General features: G+C 39.8%; 1 protein-coding gene across 1 annotated transcript in view; it reads left to right on the plus strand.

The window, feature by feature from the left end:
- The window catches only part of LOC126248134 (mediator of RNA polymerase II transcription subunit 16), a 343,327-nt gene that overhangs the window by 168,041 nt on the left and 154,273 nt on the right, over nt 1-21,013 (plus strand). The window contains exon 7 of the mRNA XM_049948825.1: nt 13,032-13,213. Within this exon, the coding sequence (XP_049804782.1) occupies nt 13,032-13,213 (182 nt within the window). The remainder of the gene's footprint in view (nt 1-13,031; nt 13,214-21,013) is intronic.

Genomic DNA, 21,013 nt, shown 5'->3' on the forward strand with positions numbered 1-21,013 from the left:
TTTGTTGGGGTGCAGATCGCTCTTCCATTTTGCGGCTCTACAAAGCCCTGGTTCTATCCCGTTTTGATTATGGGAGTCACACATACACATATGGCTCAGCATCACGCTCAGCATTGCAGGTACTGGACCCCATTCATCATTGTGGGGTCCCATTTGTGACAGGAGCCTTTTTAACTAACCCTGTGAACAGCCTGCTAGTTGCGGCTGGAGTCCCTCTGTTACCTATCAGGCACCAACAGCAGCTACTGAATTATACTATACATTTTCATAGCTTCCCAGAACATCCCAATTACAATGCCCTTTTCCTTGGAAGGGATCTCCACCTCCCACAGCAGCGACCCAGAACTGGGTCTACAATTGGTGCACTCCTCCAATGTCTTTGTTTGGAACTGCAACTTCCTCTACTATTGCCTCTGATCAGGGGGACATCACATATGTCCCCATGGCTGACATTGCATCTGCATCTGCCCCCTTGGCTTGTGCCTCAGCCTAAAATTTATCTCGATGTCTCCTTTGATCCAAAAGATTATGTTGACCCCATGATTTTTCACCACCTGTTCTTGGCTGTCCTCGAGACGTATCTGGGTTCAGAAGTGTTATGCCTCAATGGCTCAACATCAGCTGATGAACAGGCTTTGCATACAGTCACGCTCAGTGCAGTGAACTGTCTGTCAAATGTCTGCTGTGTCTTCACTGCTGAATTGATGGCCATTAAACTAGCCCTTAGCCATGTTCTTGTGCTGGCAAGAGCATCCTAATACATAGTAACTCCCTCAGTAGCCATCAGGCTATAGACCAGTGCTACTTTCCTCAGCCACTGGTTTGGCTATCCCGTCAAGTTGGGATTTTGGGAAATGAACGAGCGAAGTTGGCCACCAGAATGCTGATTCTGGAAATGGGGGTCCCAGAACTAGACCTTCAGTAGTTTTTATGCCATTAATTGCTGTAAGTGTGGAACTCAGAATGGTCTGCCTTGATCTCACCAAACAAACCAAGGACAATTACAGAGACCACAACGATGTGGCAGTCTTCCCTGTGTGCCTCCTGCAGGAACTCCGCCATCCTTTGCTGACTCTGGATTGGCCACATTTGTCTGACCCTTGGCCACATTCTCCAGTGTGAGGATCCCTCTCACTGCCAATGTGGAGCCTGCCTGATGGTGGCCCACTTACCCATAGACTGCTGTAATTTGGCTGCTTTGAGGTGGCATCTTAATCTTCCTGACACACTACCTCTGGTGCTAGCAGACGATGCCAAAGCAGTTGACCTGGCATTACATTTTCCCAGTGAAGGTGCTTTCTATTTGCTTTCTATTCATCCCTGTAAGGTAGGTCTTCTTAACGTCATTTACCACCTGACGGTTTGGCAGGGCACCCCTCTCCTGTCCCCCCCCCCCCTCCCTCCCTCTTTCCCTCCATTCCTCCCTTAAGGATTCATTGGGGGTGGATTCTTGCTTGGTGGCCCATCCTGGCCTCTACCCTTCCCACCTTTTTATTCTCTTTATTCTTTTTAAATTCTCGGTTTTAATCCTTGCTTTGACTGATCTTTTAATGACTTGCCTGTTCTGTCTTTTCTCTGGGCTTTTATCTCTGTTTTTTTTATTGTATTACTTACACTCTAGCTTTCCAGGATTTGCCTTTTGCTTCCTTCCTTTGACGACCATTCATGGTTTGCCACTTAACAGATGAAGGGACTGATGATCTTGAAGTTTAGTCCCTTTCACTCCAAACCAGCCAATCAACCAGTCAACCTTCTTTACTAGTTGTAAGAAAATGAAACAACTACAGATGCCCTTATAATGTCATTTATTGTACGGCTACAAGTTTTGGCACTTCAGTGGACCATCTTCAGGCTTTAGCTGGTGCTGAAGGGGTTAAAACCATCTGTATACACAGTGCATCAGTGGCCAACACAACTGGTTTACACAGATTACCTGTAACTGTGATGTCTCTCCAACTATTAAAAGTTAGTGGTTGGAGAAAATAAATGACATCATAAGGATGGCTGCAGGTATTCTACTTTCTTACAGTAGTGGATGACAGTAGTCCCCAGACCTCCAGTCATAAGGATGGACATACAAAAACTTCTTTAGTAGTGGTCAGCGGTCCTCGCTCAGCTGTGTTTGCTTAACAATTTGTTACGGGCTATTAACACTTAACAAGGTCTCTCTCTCTCTCTCTCTCTCTCTCTCGCTCTCGCTCTCGCTCTCGCTCTGTCTCCCCCTCCCTCTGCTGAACGTGTAGCTTATGCCTGATGATTGGTGTCAGTGTAGCAATGTGTGCTCATGTTCACGATCAACCTACAGTGTTGATTATTTCTTTCTGCCACATTGCTGTGTCACCACCTCTGCCTGGTGTCACCTGTAGCTGTGCTATTATGAACATTGGAAAAAATTTAAGTTTTTCCCCTATTCTACTTTGTGGCACAACATTCCGCTCTTCTTTAAGAAATTCGTCCCGAATTTTACTTTTTCTATCCCGTACTAAACTAGTCTGTGCATGTTTTGTATTTACAATTTAAACTTACTCAGAGTACAATCCCTTGGTTGCTACTTAAGCTAAACTGTAAGGCTCTTAATCTTGCTCTCTGTTAACTTAATTGTCTAACTTTACGTTATCTTTCTGGTTTGCTTTCTCAATACTAATACACTTTACAGTTTGTATTCTTAATTCTTACCATGGGTGTGTATCTATCTGATGCATATTTGATGGATTGGTGATTCGTTTAAACAGAATATTTTGCATTTAATTGGAAGTAAATTGCGCAGATGAGTACTTGTTGTGGACGCACTAACCATTATTATGTTTTGCTTCCATTTCTCATAATATTGCTTCACATGATGTAGCATCTGGTCAACTGAAATTATTCTCTTTTCTGAGATTATGAGTTTGTGTAAAGACTATAATAGACTAGAATTCGAGACTTTGTTAAGAAAGGTTAGATGCTGTACAGATGATGTGCGTAATGGTTTTTCTGGTCAATACAGCACTGGTCAAGAAAAAGTAATTAGTGTTGTTCCTGTGATAGTAGCTGGAAGATGAAACTGTGTTCTGGCTATATCACACTCAGTTCCATTGATTAGTAATCAACTATTTCACAATGCTAATTTTGTCATCCCTTTTGATTTTCTGTTTCTGTAACAGTTTTTCTGGTGAGAACATGGAGCGAGTCCAGTTGTCTTCAATTTTCTGGAAATACAGCTGCAGTGGTAGTACTTCCCGTTTACGGTCACCTGCTTCCATTTTTGCAAGAAATAGTTGCATTTCACAGGCCTGTTTGTCAGTATGAACTACCATGGCTGGACAAATAGTAACACACTGTCTGATACAGTTGTTGAGATCTGCAATGGACATAAGTAAATGAACATCTTTTTGTTCTGAGACCAATAACACTTTGTGAGTCTTTACTTGTATCCATTTATTGATGGTGTCCTGATTAATCAGATATGCATGAATTATGAAACATCGATATTGTGGGTTTATGCCTACTACCACAAACAGTATAGTGATGTATAAACTGGCACAGTCAGTGCTAACCTTAATGGTAGATATGTGTTAAAACAAAGCTGTATAGTTTTATATTACATATATGACATGCTATAATACTGTGGGAGAGTCTGTCTCTACTTTTGGTTACACTGTTAGAAGCTGCTGTGGGGCTAACAGTGTTGCACTCAGTTATGCTCAGGTGGCATGATGAACTTCTTTTTCCAACATATTAGATTCATCCTTTGCATTCCTTAAACTTTCTGCTAATATTCGCAATGGCTTTGCTATTACCACTCTTCCATTAGGTGCACGCAGGGGACTTTGTAACGCCTTTAAATCACTATTCAGAGTATCCATGGTGCTCTGTTTGTACTGCCCTGTTGTTAACTTTTGCACTGTTGTGGTAATATTCCATATGCTTTGTTCCATGTTGGCTAGTTGTGTCATGTGCCGTTACCCCCCCCCCCCCCCCCCTCCCCAAATTTATTTTGTATCTTCTTCCATCTCATATATGATTCCTATTGTATCATTCAAGTTTGCTACATTCTTGTTGTCTTCTGTTTCAAACACCATTTTTAAGCTTCCCACCTGTGTCTAACCACCCTCTTTTGTTCTGTGCTACCGATTGTGTCACTATTTCTATCAGCTGCTGCAGTTCCTTTCATAGGAAAGCTTTAACTCTTGGTTCTCGTTTTGGACTTCTGCTAATACTCCACCTTCATTGCTTCTTTGTACAAATCTATGAACATGTTTTGCAGTCTTATGACTTCGTTCCTCACCTCCCAACTGTCGATTGTCAACTTAATTGCCCATTTGTGATTTGTGAGTAGCACATCTGGTTGTCTTGAGAACAAGGTCCCAATGTTCAGAAGCTGATTTTGTGTTGTACCTATAGTACAGCCATGAAAACCCTTCTGGACATCATCATTTGTACACCACCTAAGAGAAAAGGAATTACTTATCAATGAGGTTAATGAGGAGGGGCACTACACCAGTAGTGTGTGTACACCAGTAGTGTGTGGTAAAAGTTGAGAATTTGGGTCTCACTGGAGGTGTGCTAGGGTAGTCAGTACAGTTGTGACCACAATGTCCAGATGGCGTAGTGGTCAGCGCATCTGCCTAGTAAGCAGTGGATCCGAGTTTGAATCCTGGTCCGGCACAAATTTTCAACTTGCCTCATTGATATAAATCAATGTCAACTGGCAGCTAATATCTTCAATTTCGTAGTTAGCCTTAGATGTACCCCAACATAACCCATGTAAACCTAAAGTATAAAATGTATAGACTCACCCTATTTTCCCCTAGATCTAAGTTCATACAGAACCTTAAATGGCCTCACTCTATTGACACAGACTACAGATGTGTTAGTTGGTAGTTTCAGTTTTACATTTATTGGTGAAGTCATTTTGATGACCTGGTAAGCTCCTTGATACTTTGTTAAGAACGATCTTGTTTTGCCCTGTGGGACACAGTGTTTTGCTAGTAATACCCACTGACTTATCCTGTATTGTGGTAGTTTACTTGCCTGTGGCCCAGAACATTCCTGATTTTTGAAAAGCTTAGTGTTGGCTTATCTTACTGTCTGCTAAACTTCTCTTAACTGTTTTGTAAATAATGTCAAAAGGTGACAGGTTGTTCCATCAATGAATTACTTCTTATGGTGAAAGACCTGTCTGTGGGTGAACTTTTGTACTATATACACTGACTACAAAACTTAAATGGGTATCCCAGTCTACATGTAAAAGCCTAGCATTTTTGATATTGTGTAATGAACTCTTTCTCTTCATCCATTTGCTTGTGGATGGAATGGTATAGTATGCAAGTTCCTGATTTGCAATAAATGGCATAACTGTTTCATCAGATTGGACACAAAAGTTAGTCCCTTGGTCTGTGATTATGCTCACTGGTACGCCAAATTGTAGCAACCAGTTGTTTACTGTTGCCTGTTCTGAGTCTGCTGAACATTTCTACCAAGCATTTAACATGCTCTTCTAAATTTCTTGAATAAATTATTATGTCAAGATCACCATACATATCTTTGGTTTCAACACGTGAAGAATTCCATCATTTTTAATTCAGCTTTCTTATCCAGAATTGTGACCATTATGAGATATTTTGAAAAATGACCTATCTTCATTAGTACATATGTGTTACCATCTGGAGTTCTGTTGAAAGGTCCTAACACATGAAGTCCTACCATTTCTGCTTCTGGTAACCTCTTTAATTTTGTGCTGACTTCACTATGCTGTGTTTTCCACCAAAATCTTTCTGCAACATGTTTCTCAGTTGCTTTCCTACACCCAGGACCTGATAATACGTGGTCATGCACCTGTTGTGATACTTTGGTTCTGAGCTTGTGGGATGCCTGGATTGCACTTTGGGAACCTGTGCAGTAAACCCTTGTGTGTTACAAACTGAGGTTGCATTTTAAACAGGTGGCATTCACTGTCAGCTGCATCTGCCTTTTCCACTCTGCTTGAATCGTACATAATGCCTGTAATATTGCTACTTTCCTTCTTAGGGTATGCTTTACTCCTGGCTTTTGAAGCATTTCGTAATCAGACTCACACTATTTGTGTGCCCATCTTGTTAACCAACATGAAGGATCTTTTGGGCCAAACAACCACTTCAAAGATATAAAATCTGATATCTCTATAAATTTCTGACCATACAAATTACAATAAAAATAAGAAATTCCATATATTACTACAAGTATTTCTTTTTCTGTTGTTGAGTACTTTTGTTCAGCCTTGTTCAACTGTCTATATGCATGTGCTACAGGGTACTCCTTTTCATTGTAACTCTGACTCAAAATACAGCCCAATGCATTGTTACTAGTTTCACAGAAAAGTATGAATTCCTTCTCAAAATCAGGGAGTGCTAACACAGGATCTGACATCAGTATTTCCTCCAAGTTCTGAAAAACTTCCCGACACTCTGCTGTCCATTAAACTTCACTTCCATCTGAAGTAGTATGCAATGGTTGCAATATGCAATATGCAATGGTTGTTCAATTTCAGCAAGTCTCTTTACAAATTTATGATAATAGTGATGTAAACCAAGAAGAAATTGTAACTGTTTTGTTGTCTGTGGTGTTGTAAAATCACACACGGCTGATGTGAGATGAGGATCTGTCCATACTCTCTTTTCACTGATAATATTTCGTAGTTGATTGACTTTTGTTTCTGCAAAATGAAACTTCTCTGTGCTAAGTGTAAGACGTACTGCTCTGAGTCTGCTAAACACTTCTGCCAATTATTTAACATGCTGTTCTAAATTTCTTGAATAAACTACTATGTCAAAATACACCACACATATCTTGGGTTTCAACACGAGAAGTACTCCATCTTTTTTAATCCAAATGGTATCCTGTGGTTTGATGATGATCTGAGGATGCTGCTATGAACGCTGTTTTAGGTCTGTCTTCTGGCAATACTTCAAGTGATAACCACTTTGAAGATCCATTATCAAAAAATGTTTGCAGTGCCCCAAGTTGTCTAATGTTTTTTTGATGGTCAGGATTGGATACACATCTGTCATAGTGCATGTATTTAGGTAACAGTAGTCACAACAGAATCTGTATTTCTTGCTTCCATTGGATGACTTTGTTGGTACAGTGACAATAGTGGCTGACCGGTGACTATCACTATGTTCTATAATGCCTTCAATTATCCGTTGATCCATATATTCATCTACCAGAGTTTGTAGGTGCTTTGCTGTACTGTATGATTTCTTGTAGGCTGCTGTATTATTGCTTGGTGGAATGTAATGTTGATTTACGAGTGTTGCTGGTAAAGTACCATTTGAGTTAAACAAGTCTGAGTATTCTAACAACAATGTTTCGATGGCTTTCCATTCACTGTCTTTCAAGTGATGAACCGAGGCATTTAGTGCAGGCACATTGATGGTTTGCTTGAGGCTGTGATTATCTGTTGCTCTATCTATATCATCCTCATTGAGTATCTCTGAAGGTGCTACTATTAATCCCTTCAGGAGACTCAAGTCATCCGCCCCAAAATTAACCAGGCTTACCGTAACCATAAAATCGCCATTTATGTTGTGCACATGTGCTATGCTTCTGCTTATAAAACAGTGCCTTTCATCTATTGCCTTATTGTCGTGCAGTCGCTCAACCACACATAATACTCATTGTTGTACGTTGATATGCACAGTTTCCCCAAATGAACTTCCCTGTACCTGCCAGCATTTTGTCATGTGTTCACCAGTTCAGTGGGTGACACCTTAGCAATTGGTGTACCTTGCAATACTGAAATATTTGCAGCTGTTGCACCCATTGGAAATGAATTCCTGTTAAGTGCAACTGTACGCTGCCAAAGATCAATTTGGGCATGATGTCCTATCAAGGAAGTTAAATCTGAGAATCACAGAATATCCCTGTCACACAGTTTGCAACACTTCCACTTGCTCACAAAACCCTTTAGTTCCTAACTTAAAGCTGAGGTGTGTTCCACCCAATGACTTCACATCATTATTTCCTTTTCCACATAATCCATACCATGGAGTGTTTGAAGTCTCCTCATTCCCTTAGGGTTCAGACTAATGACAGAGACCGAGCGAGGTGGTGCAGTGGTTAGACACTGGACTCGCATTCGGGAGGACGACGGTTCAATCCCGTGTCCGGCCATCCTGATTTAGGTTTTCCGTGATTTCCCTAAATCGCTCCAGGCACATGCCGGGATGATTCCTTTCAAAGGGCACGGCTGACTTCCTTCCCCGTCCTTTCCTAACCCGATGAGACTGATGACCTCGCTGTCAGTCTCCTTCCCCAAAACCAACCAACCAACCAACCAACCAACTAATGGCAGACATATGTGTACCAGTGTCCACTATGTGCACCAGTGTCTACCAGAAATTTATGTTCCCTGCCCTGTACTAAGCCCATCAAGCAGCAATCCATCTCTGTAGACGTGTTTGCAGTATTATGGTTTCCTGGAATGTTTCTTGAAGTACGAAACATTGCTGTTTGCATTTAAAACTAGCTTATGCTTGTTTTCTTTAACCTTTTTCTTGCTTCTGCATTTGTGGCTGGTGAGACTGTGCTTTCAAATGTCTGTCCTTCCCATACCTATACCTTTTTTTGGCTAAAAAGATTCATTGATCATTGTGTACTTTCGTAATAGTGTCTATTTCCTGCAAGTGTGTGACAATATGAAGTGCTGAAGCTAAATCATCTGGAGTTTCTACAGGAATCCCCCATAAAAATATGTCTAGAATGCTTCTGGATTTTGTGTCAGCTCGTATGTCTGCATGTTTGCTTTTCAAATTCTCTCAGAAAAGGCTTTGGCAGTTTCAATTTCCTTTCAGCACTAATCGACACAACTTCTCTCTAAAAAATCTAGCATTGTTCTGTTTATGATATCTCTGCTCTAAACCCTCTGCTGCCCTGTTTGAATGTACAAGCTTTGTTAAGTGTCCTGTGATACGTCACATATGTTTTAGCCTCACCTGTTGAATGTAGACTGGCCATCCGCAGACTCATTTCATCTGACCGATTACTCAGTTTGGCTGTGGCTAAAATATCGTTTATGAATACTATCACTTCCTCTGTTGTCTTGACAGAGAGGGGTGCTATTAGGTTAGCTGCTGAAGGATGTACAGTGGAGGAGGGTACACTCACTGCTACCTTAACCTCGTCTAAACCCGAATGTGACTGTTGCACAGCTTGCAAAGCTGCTAGTTGCATACTGAACTTGTTATTATAAAACTTCTGTGAGTATTATCCTCTAACAGTTTAGATATCTGCTCCATCAGAGCAGCTGCAGTGTCATCATACCTGATGTCTGTTTCCAGCATGTTTGTGCAATTTATTACTACTACTTTTACACTTGCAAGACTAATGTGAATGAAACACTTCCTATTTCAGAAGAAATAGCAAAACTCAACAGACACAATCACACCCAAAACCCATACAAATGATCTTAACTAATTTTTACATCTGATCATTGCTAAGGAAGACTCAGTACATTTGTGTGCTGCATGACCGTAACACCTGCAAGTGATGCCAGTTACTGGTTCCACTACATGGTACCAATGTCGAGTGAAATTACAGCACTTACACTTCATGAGTACCAAATAAATTTCCTTACAATTCCCTCTGAAGTCTGACAGATCTACAGCCTCTTCAGGTTTGACAAATGCCACTTTCGACATTGTATGCCAATCTCTACATCCAATCCTGTCAAAAAGAGCCAATAGAAAATGTTCTTTGGACTCACCATGTTGCAATCATACCTGAGGCATGTGGCCGCCATTCGAGACATCAGAAGGGTTTTGCCGATGCTGGGACATTCTCTTCTGGTTTGTCAGTCACTCCAGGACATCAGTATCATATTGATGTCACCAAAGAATCACTTCTGGATCCAGGTTATGGGAGTGCCGAGCAGAGATAATGCTATGTTGTTAGGATGGTGTTGTGGAATATGTAATGTGTCCTTTGGCACTAATAAAACACAATCAGCAAGTTCATATTAATTCATTCAGATTTACAGTTCTGTTTCTTCTCACTGGCCTCAGCTGATACCTCATGCGAGTGATGGGAAGTAATTCCACTGATACCCGTTGTTGGCTCAATTGTACCGGTAGCCAAGGCCGCTACGCCAGCAATTTGGCCAAAGTCTTGCAGGCTTGCATCTGGCAAGTGAAGCTATAGTGTGAGTGTATACCCCCACACTGCATTAGAGTGTCCTCAATTCGGCTCCAGAAGAAGATGAAAACCGACAGTGACCCATCGGGATGTACCGCAATGTTGGAAATTGTGCAGTTGGTTGGCCGTGGCCCCACTGAACAGGTAGGCCCTGACACCTGGAAGTGCCTGCGGCAATGATCAGGAACAAAGGCACCTGATAGCCCTTTCACCCACCAGTGGCAATGATGTAGTGCAATAAGCACTGGTGTACTGGTGCTGGAAGAACCTCAGTCTCCCCATCAGCGATGTGGTAGTCAGCCAGTGTGATGTCCCGTGTGCAGCAGGTCATATGTTGTTAGGATGGTGTTGTGGAATATGTAGTGTGTCCTTTGGCACTAATAAAACACACGCCATCTTGGGCATCGCAAGCGATATGCGCATGAGAAGTGCTGGAACATCTAGTACGTGGTCATCACTGCATCGTAATAATCATTGAATCAAGTGCTTCAGTTCAAGCGCTGTTCATCCTAATGACCAAGTGAATTCAGAACTGGAGAACTGCCCTATTTGTGGGGACAGGCAGAAGGCAGTGACATGAGGGTTTGTCCATTATGACCGCATTTGGCCTGCTTCTTTACTAGTGGTCGGCAGTCCTCATTCCGCTGTGTTTGCTTAACAATTTGTTAATGTCTGTTAACTGCACTGTCAAGTCTCTGATAGGTGTTATTATTGTGTCTGGTGTATAGCTTGTTGCTCCACACAACAGGAGCTAATGACTTACAGTGTTGACTGTTTCTTTCTGCTACATAGCTGTGTCACCACCCTGGTGTCATCTGTAGCTGTGCTAGTGTGAAAGTAAGAAAAATTTTAAGTTTTCCCCTTTTGTGCTCTGTGGAGTAAAATTATTATTATTCTTTTTTTATGTAAGTCCTGAGTATGTTATAATACTTTTATTACTTAGTGTCATAGATTTATCCCTTGAACCAAGGGAAATATTTGATTTCTCTGCCTTCCATCATTTGTTTCTTTAAACTTCTGTTGAATATTCCAATTTAGCTATTGTCTGCACTGACATCTTATAGATTCTTGAATGAATCTGGTATGCCTTCAGATATACTTGGGTTTGGGAAATGCATTCTTTACCAAGCAGATGCAATGTTTTTCAGACAGATGCAGCCACTGTCTGAGCCCTCCTTATATTGATATGCAAATGCTCAATAACTTCTTTATGTAATTAGTTTACAAGCCATAGACCAGTACTATTTTTTTGATATTTTGGTTTTGATTATCTATGACCTTTATTCTGATCTCCATAGTGCCAAGAGCATGATTGTGTTCCTCTGGAACCCAAACCACATTGGGATTTTGGGGAATGGGTGATCTGACCATTTAGTTAAGGAGCCTACCAAGAGGCAAAATTTGATGATAGGGATACAGAGATCCACCCTGTGAGATGACACTGTGTCTACTGCTTTTGAGGGCCTTGAACGGGTATGCCATGGGCTCTCCCCGTAAAAGAAGGCAATAAAAAGGTCCCCAGGTGTATGACTGTCTTCCCTTGTGACAACACGGGCTCTCCCATAAACTGAAGGCAATTAAAAGGTTTGTAGGTGTGTGACACTCTTCCCTCCTAACTACATGGAGAGAATCTAGAAATCATTGTCGACTCCATATTGAATACAGCTGGCTGACTCATGTCTGTGTCTTCAGAAGAGCAGATTCTCCTCTTTCTTGTTGTGACATACAGCTATCAGTGGGCAATATCCTGTTAGTTCACCAACTTTGTCACTTTGCGGCAAATGCTGAAAGTTAAGGACTTATTGCCTTTGATGTTACATGATGACACCTACCTTTGCTTGGACAATTTAGTCAGCTGTTACCGTGCGTGCGTGCGTGCGTGCGCGCGCGCGCGCGCGCGTTTGTGTGTGTGTGTGTGTGTGTGTGTGTGTGTGTGTGTTTGTGTGTGTGTGTGTGTGTAGTCCAAAACTTCAGCAACATTCTCTATCTTGTGCAAGCTTGTGTATGTGCCTGAAAACATCTCAATACCTCAACTGTGAGATGAATGGTTACCTTTATTATTTCCATTATGTAGTTGTTATGTTTGGCTTTGTGTTAATTATGTCACAGATAAGGTATGAGTTACCATCATACTGTGATGATTATAATAATAATTTAGAGAGTGGAGTAAAAATAGATGAAATGGCAGCACTCATTAATTGTGAGTATTGTGAGTGGGCATCAGTGAAATAGTATGTGCACATGTGTGGTTTTTTTGACCAAATCTGTAGGAAACAGGAAAATAGTGTGGTACAAAATTGTTTCAGAAGTAAAGATAAATGTCAGAAGGCTAAAAATGGAGTGTGTGTGCCCACTCCTTATGAGACGCATCATTATTCGATATACATTTTATCCATTTTGTAACAGTGTTTGGAACATTCTTGTCTAGGTAGCAGTAAACATATTGTTTGTAAACATTTTTGCAGATTTAGTGTAAAATGATGTTTTAAAGCAGTCTCATTCCTAAATTTATTTTTTTCCATGTTACTTGTAAACTTATATTGATTTGTAGATAAATACTTGGCTTCAATTTATCATATGCTTAATGTGTACTAACAATGCACTGTGTACTCTCATACATTTTTGTACCTTACTAAACATTAGTTATTAATCGAATCTCAGTGTTTATTTTATGTTGGCATTCACAAACTTCAGCAATATTACTTGAATCAATAAATCACAGTATGCCATGTAGCATGAGAAGTAGAAAACTCTCCATTGATGTATTGTGCAATGTTTTGTTTCTTTCCCACATGGGATATGGAAGGTTAAGAATGCTTAGTTCATGTAAATATTATTTTTGTCAACACTTATCTACTACTGACAATTGTTATTTTCAGATCGTCATGTTTCACAGCTGAAATTCGCTGCTCGTGATGATGCAGATTGTTTAATAATTGCTACAAATGGTGATTCTGGCTGCGTTATTGAACTATGGGAACTACGTGAGAAACCAGTGCCAATACATAAAACATTCCAGCCCAAGAATCATAACAACCAATCTGAGCCATATAAGACTATGGTACTCACTCCATCTTAGAAGTATATTTTGACTTATGTATGGAAAAAGACTGGATTGTGGGCACTGGAACATGACACAACACCCGCACTGGTTAAATTTCATGTCAACAACTTTATGGCATGTGTTTCACCGTTTTGTAATACAAGGAATGTCTAAAAAGTTCAGTGAATGGTATAAAACAAATAAAATGTAAGATACAGACAAAACACCTTTATTTGCGTTCAAAATTGGAAACTGTTGGAAACTGTCATACGGCCCTGGGTATGAATAAAATTATTGATGTCAGATGTCTTTCGAAGCGAGACACAGGCAGCTGTAGACTAAGGCTGTGAGGTTGCATACCATCTTCTGGAATGGACTGATAGTGCAAGGTCTCATCCCCTTTTATAATGATTTGCTAAACAGACACCTCTCATTTACACTTGACAATGAATTATACAATAATGTACAACCAAACACTTTTGCAACTTTTCCAGGTATGTGACCACATAATCATGATGTTGTGTAGACCAGTGTTTTGGCCACTGCTGCAATTAGCATTCACCAGTGTGTTGTTATTACTGGTTTGGTTGTATAACACCATGTTGATGATGGCCACTTACCACAGTGGGTGCAATGTTGTTCTATACAACATGATAATGCGGACTCATACGGAGAAACATTTTAGTGAAAATCTAAAGCAGTTAACATCTGTCAGTCAGTTATTCTCTTAAAACTGGGAACATCTCCTTCATTTATCCAAATCTTTATGACTGATGATCACACTATTGTTGTTAATCTGCAACTTTTCTGATATGAGTGTCAGAAACAGATAGCATATCATCAACAGTTTTTACCAGTATTAAACATACTTTATGCTCACGGCTTCTATTCTGTCTACTCACAGTAACATTTCTTGTGCTATGGTGGCAGTTTATTGCGACCTTCAACTCCACATGATGTTAATGCTTTGTTCTATTGTACTGTGATACGTATTTTAAAACTCAAGTATGTTTGATTGGTTGTTCCAGACAAATCTGTTTCATAGTAGTATGTTTCAGCTGTATGATGCTTCTCAGGACGTTTCCATACTCATGTGCATGCATGCATTTTTAACACAGTGTAACCATTTTTATATCAGTCCATTCACCAAATGTTTTAGACATATCTTGTATTTATAAGCTAACTGCTCTGAAACATCCTATCAGTGGGTGATATTTTTAACGAAAGCTAAGTAAATGTTTTTAATTTTTTCAATGTTTTTATTTATTTTATTATTTTTTCCTTGTCACCAATCTTATGATGGGTTATTGGAGTAATACTACTAAAACGTCTTGTATACATTTTCCACATAACATTATGCAGTTATTGCCGGAAAGCTGAAAGTGCTGCTATAAAACTTTTAATAGTTTGGGATATATATACCACACATATTACACCAACAGTATACTACATCAGTGCTTAAGATTTTTGGTCTTGGATAACTGTTTGTACTGCATTTGAAGAACAAGATTAATTTGGAAATCATCATATAGTTGTTGCTTAAAATGCTACTGTTTAGAGGGCTTGTCTTCTGTCTGAAGAAGCAATAGCCTCTCACATGCTGATATCGTCACTGCATGGAGCGCTGAAGTTCCATAGATGACATCTTACATGACTGACTGTGGGACTAAATAGTGTCCCATTGCCAGTGAGTTCTCCCTAAAGAGATGTAACTAATTATAGCATTCACTGAAAGCCTTCTTGATGCTGGGTTTTTGTTTTCTGACTACTGTAGAATGCAGATGCATTAGCAGTGATCAGTTGTGCAAAGTTGGAGTTGGGATTAAAAAGACATGCAGTCTTATAAACTTATAATTATTCTCTGTGTTTGAAAACATTATGCTATAGTATATTTTGTGCCACTGAATTCTGCGTATGTGTATTACAAAATTAAAAGATAATATGCAAAATTTAATATTACAGATATTTCAGTATGAAATGTTAAGACATTTGGTTGATGCTGCTTGTGCTCAGTGCTTACTCTATAGCTTATTCTGTTGCTTGTGTTTAGCTTCCGTGAAAGAGTTTTCTTAATATTTCACCATTTGAAAGACACCAGGGCTTGTTTTCTTTTTATCTGTGTCTTATAGTTCACAATTTAATAGTGTAGCTTTAGTCATATGTAGTGTCACAGTTGTGCAGTGACGTATTGTAAAGCTCAGAGCTAGGCAAATAAGCTATGTTTCAGATTTCCTTTATTAGGTGCTCTACTGTAGTTCTTTAGTTCATCTCCACTTGCTTGGTTTATACTAGTTTTTGGGCTACTACCCTGGGATAGAGCACCTAAGGCAACAGCTATGTGACTTTCAGTGAACTTGATGCCATGTGACGGCCCTGATGCCGTTGTGCTTTCTAGTGTACGCGACATGATTGTTCTTCATCTGAGAGTGAAGATGGACAGTGGTGGGGTGTGGATCCCTGGATGGGAATTTAATAAGCTTACTGGTTGCATGGTGTTCCCTCTATGCTTTAACAACAGGTGTTATGTATTGGTCCTGCTTGAAAATATTTGTGAGCCGGCAAGTGACTCTACTTTTATTGGTATTGGGGCTACTCTCTGTGAAAGATAGTCACATACAGGGAATGCTAATGTTGGTTATTGGGAGCTCCAGCATTATGTAGGTAATGGAACACATTAAGTAAATAGCTGTCATTTAGAGGTGTCAGTCCAGTGTGGACATAGTATGTTTGTTTTGAGTAAGACGGTCCCTGTGTTTGAGATGATAAGGAGGCCCATAAGCTGCTGTTGAGCACAATGAGTCCAGGCAGCTGCACAGTGTGGCTCATGTTGCCATAAACAATGACTGTCGCCTATGATTTAGTGTTTAGACAGCTAGCCTCACTTGTGGAGTAGAAGTGCAGTTTGTGATTTGCAGCCTTTTTCTTAGAACTGATCATGGTCCTCTGGCTTGAACACAGGCAGAAGACATAAACTAGTGGCTCTGATGATTCTGCAATGATCTTTTATTTGTATTTATGGATGTATTCTATCATGCAGAGAATTTTAGGATGCTCCGTCAGTAGGTTAGATGAGCAATGAATCAGGAAGGATATGAGTACTCCAATAGCTGAACACATGTGGTATCCACATGCAGGTACTTTAGTGAAATCCTGCTGTAAGGTACTCAGCAATGTTAGTAGATCATATATTTTAATTACAGAAATGAACATTTGTTGTTGCGAGTCAGAAAGAGAACATGTAGAAGCATCCATGGTAAGGAGCCAGAAGTTGTATCACAAGTGAATAGTAGTGAAATCTTAGTTTGATTAGTATGTATAAAGATAGATTGGACATCAAAGGTGACAGCATACTTATTGCTGTAAGGAACCTGGTCATGCCACATGAAGTTATTAATATTTCTACGTGTGAAATAATTTTGGTTAAGACAAATGTCAGACATAAATTGAACATTGGAGTCAGTTGCTTTTGTAGGCTGCCTGCTGCAGGTGCCACAAAATCCTAATACTTCAGAGAAGTCTCGAAGAATGACACTCATATATTTCCACATTAAACTATTGTAATAGGGTAAGATCTCAAATTATGGGCTCTAGATTGCGAGATAAGACACTTAGAACAGGGATTTGTATGATATGGTACTAAGTTTTGTTTGCCAGTGTTCTGGTCCCTTGCCACCAAATGCAAGTGCTCTGAGTTAATATAACTTCAACCGTTGTTCATAGCTGATGATATTGAATGGCAAACTTGGCTAATCAGAATGACTTTGTGTTGTCACACATCCATGCATAAATCCTCAAAAGTGTGCAAATCAACATATGGTTCAAGTATATGGGATGGGTTTCGTGGTGAAAACAACTAGTCAGAATTGCTGAAATATGTTTCAATGAGAACTTGGTTATTTGTTCCAGTTTTGAATCTCATAAAAAAAGGTAATACAATCTGGCCCAATATGTATAGCACTTACTAAATGCACAATTCAGAATCAATAGCAAGTATTTCCTAGTATCAAATGCAATTAATCATGGATAAGTCAGTGATTTTCCTAAGTATGAAGTCCCTGAATCCCATTTATGACTTATTCACCACTCGAACTAACACAGATTACATATTTCCTAACTGATCAAGATAAAAAGCCCGTGATGTTCCTAACATGCCCTCTCCTATTCCTGGGGCCAGTCCCCTTTTTTCAATGGCCGAAACTGAGTACTGCAGCTTACAAATACAATTCTTAACTTATTACTAAAAGACATTATTAGAAATTGTATATACAATTGCAAATTCTCTTTGAATCTTATCACAGTGATGACAGTAACAACTTAAGAATATTGTAATATTTTAAATTAAATGAATTAATATATCACCATGCACATGAATAAAATATGTGTAAAGGCAGACAGATTTTATAACTAGCATTAGTGTGATACATGAACCTAAACAGTTCTTGCACCAGTTAATTATCTGTATGTGTTGGTTTGTGTGGGAATTCTCTTCAGTGCATGGTTTAATTATAAAAATTAATTAATGCAATTTTTACATGAGAGAGTGTTTACATCTAATTACTCTGTAACTAAAAATACCGTATTTACTCAAATCTAAGCTGCACCTGAAAAGTGAGACTCGAAATCATTTTCCCGAATCCAAGCCGTATCTGAATTTTGAGGCTCGAAAATCAACGGGAGAGAAAAGTTTTAGACCGCACCTCCAAATCAAAACAAAGTTGGTCCATTGTAACATGAGACACAATTTAGGTCGAATGGATGAAGATACGGCTACAGTAGTTTGGTTGGAGTCGTAAGCTTAACACTTAAGCTTTACCAGGTAGCCATTGCTATGCATCAGGCGCTCTGTTCGTATTTATAGGGTACCCTTCCTTTTTCATGTGCTTCGTCTGGTTTGAATCGATTGCTTGTTTTGCTTTGATATGATATGAGGGGCATTTGAAAAGTCTGTGCAAAAATAAAAACTACTTACGTGTTTGGGGTAAACCTTTTCTATTTTTCGACAGTCTCCTTTTAGACTTATACACTTTGTCCAACGCTGTTCTAATTTGTTGATCCCTTCCGAATAATAGCGATTGTCCTAGTCTGCAAAATAGCTATTAGTTGCTGCAATCACTTCCTCATTTGAATAAAATCTTTGTCCCGCCAGCCATTTCTTCAAATTGGGGAACAAACAGTAGTCCGAGGGAGCCAAGTCTGAAGAATAGGGGGATGTGAAATGAGTTGGAATCCTATTTCCAATAATTTTGCTACCACAACTGCTGAGGTGTATGCTAGTGCATTGTCGTTACGGAAAAGGACTTTTTTGTGATGCAATTGCTGGTGTTTTTCTTGCAGCTCGGTTTTCAAACAGTCCAATAATGATCAATAACATGCACCTGTAATAGTTTTACCCTTTTCCTGATAGTCGATGAGGATTACCCCTTGCGAATCTCAAAAGACAGTCGCCATAACCTTTCCAGCTGAAGGAATGATCTTCGCCTTTTTTGGTGCACATTCTCCCTTAGTAACCCATTATTTAGATTGTTGTTTTGTCTCAGGAGTATAGTAATGTATCCATGTTTCATCCACTGTGATGAAACGACGCTTACAGTCCTGCGGATTCTTCCTGAACAGCTGCAAACCATCCTTGCAACACTTCACATGATTCCGTTTTTGGTCAAGAGTGAGCAATCATGGAATCCATCATGCGGATAGCTTTCTCATGTCCAAATGTTTATGCAAAATATTATGTACCCATTCATTTTAGAGTCCCACAGCACTAGTAATCTCACGCACCTTAACTCTTCTGTCATCTACCACCATATCATGAATTTTATCAATGATTTCTGGAGTCGTAACCTCCACAGGGCATCCAGAAAGTTCAGTATCACTTGTGCCCGTATCACCACTCTGAAAAATTTGAAACCACTTATAAACTGTTCTAATCGAAGGTGCAGAGTCACCGTAATGTTTATCGAGCTTTTCTTTAGTCTCCTGAGGCGTTTTGCCTTTCATAAAGTAATGTTTAATCACCACACGAAATTCTTTTTTGTCCATTTTTTGACACTCACTCGACTTCCTTGATTCACACAAATGCCAAACACAAAGAAATAGATCAATATGGCTGAAACTTGGTGTGCGTTCTTTCCAAAGATGCTACTAACTAAACTTGACCACGATACGTGCCGGTGGTGCCATCTCTCGGACTTTGCACGGACTTTTCAAACGCCCCTCGTAAGTGCCGTTCTCTTTGTTATAGGTGTTTATGTCACTCTAAGCTGAAAATGCATTATTGTACTGTGTCATGCATTGTTTTTCTCATTCTGATAATGAGTGTTTATGACCTGTTGCCACTCGCAGCATGGCTTGCTTTTGTGTGCACTACTGTCGCTTGTTGTATACATGGAAGAACCCTGGAGATATTAAAAGGTATCAGATAGATTATATAATGGTAAGACAGAGATTTAGGAACCAGGTTTTAAATTGTAAGACATTTCCAGGGGCAGATGTGGACTCTGACCACAATCTATTGGTTATGACCTGTAGATTAAAACTGAAGAAACTGCAAAAAGGTGGGAACTTAAGGAGATGGGACCTGGATAAACTGAAAGAACCAGAGGTTGTACAGAGTTTCAGGAAGAGCATAAGGGAACAATTGACAGGAATGGGGGAAAGAAATACAGTAGAAGAAGAATGGGTAGCTTTGAGGGATGAAGTAGTGAAGGCAGCAGAGGATCAAGTAGGTAAAAAGACGAGGGCTAGTAGAAATCCTTGGGTAACAGAAGAAATATTGAATTTAATTGATGAAAGGAGAAAATATAAAAATGCAGTAAATGAAGCAGGCAAAAAGGTATACAAAGTCTCAAAAATGAGATCGACAGGAAGTGCAAAATGGCTAAGCAGGCATCGCTAGAGGACAAATGTAAAGATGTAGAGGCTTATCTCACTAGGGGTAAGATAGATACTGCCTACAGGAAAATTAAAGAGACCTTTGGAGAAAATAGAACCACTTGTATGAACATCAAGAGCTCAGATGGAAACCCAGTTCTAAGCAAAGAAGGGAAAGCAGAAAGGTGGAAGGAGTATATAGAGGGTCTATACAACGGCGATGTACTTGAGGACAATATTATGGAAATGGAAGAGGATGTAGATGAAGATGAAATGGGAGATACGATACTGCGTGAAGAGTTTGACAGAGCACTGAAAGACCTGAGTCGAAACAAGGCCCCGGGAGTAGACAACATTCCATTAGAACTACTGATGGCCTTGGGAGAGCCAGTCCTGACAAAACTCTACCATCTGGTGAGCAAGATGTATGAAACAAGCGAAATACCCTTAGACTTCAAGAAGAATATAATAATTCCACTCCCAAAGAAAGCAGGTGTTGACAGATGTGAAAATTACTGAACAATCAGTTTAATAAGCCACAGCTGCAAAATACTAACACGAATTCTTTACAGACGAATGGAAAAACTGGTAGAAGCCGACCTCGGGGAAGATCAGTTTGGATTCCGTAGAAATACTGGAACACGTGAGGCAATACTGACCTTACGACTTATCTTAGAAGAAAGATTAAGGAAAGGCAAACCTACGTTTCTAGCATTTGTAGACTTAGAGAAAGCTTTTGACCATGTTGACTGGAATAATCTCTTTCAAATTCTAAAGGTGGCAGGGATAAAATACAGGGAGCGAAAGGCTATTTACAATTTGTACAGAAACCAGATGGCAGTTATAAGAGTCGAGGGGCATGAAAGGGAAGCAGTTGTTGGGGAGCGAGTAAGACAGGGTTTTAGCCTCTCCCCGATGTTATTCAATCTGTATATTGAGCAAGCAGTAAAG

The sequence above is a fragment of the Schistocerca nitens genome, chromosome 3 (genome assembly GCF_023898315.1).
Source record: "Schistocerca nitens isolate TAMUIC-IGC-003100 chromosome 3, iqSchNite1.1, whole genome shotgun sequence".
Taxonomy (NCBI): Eukaryota; Metazoa; Arthropoda; class Insecta; order Orthoptera; family Acrididae; genus Schistocerca; species Schistocerca nitens.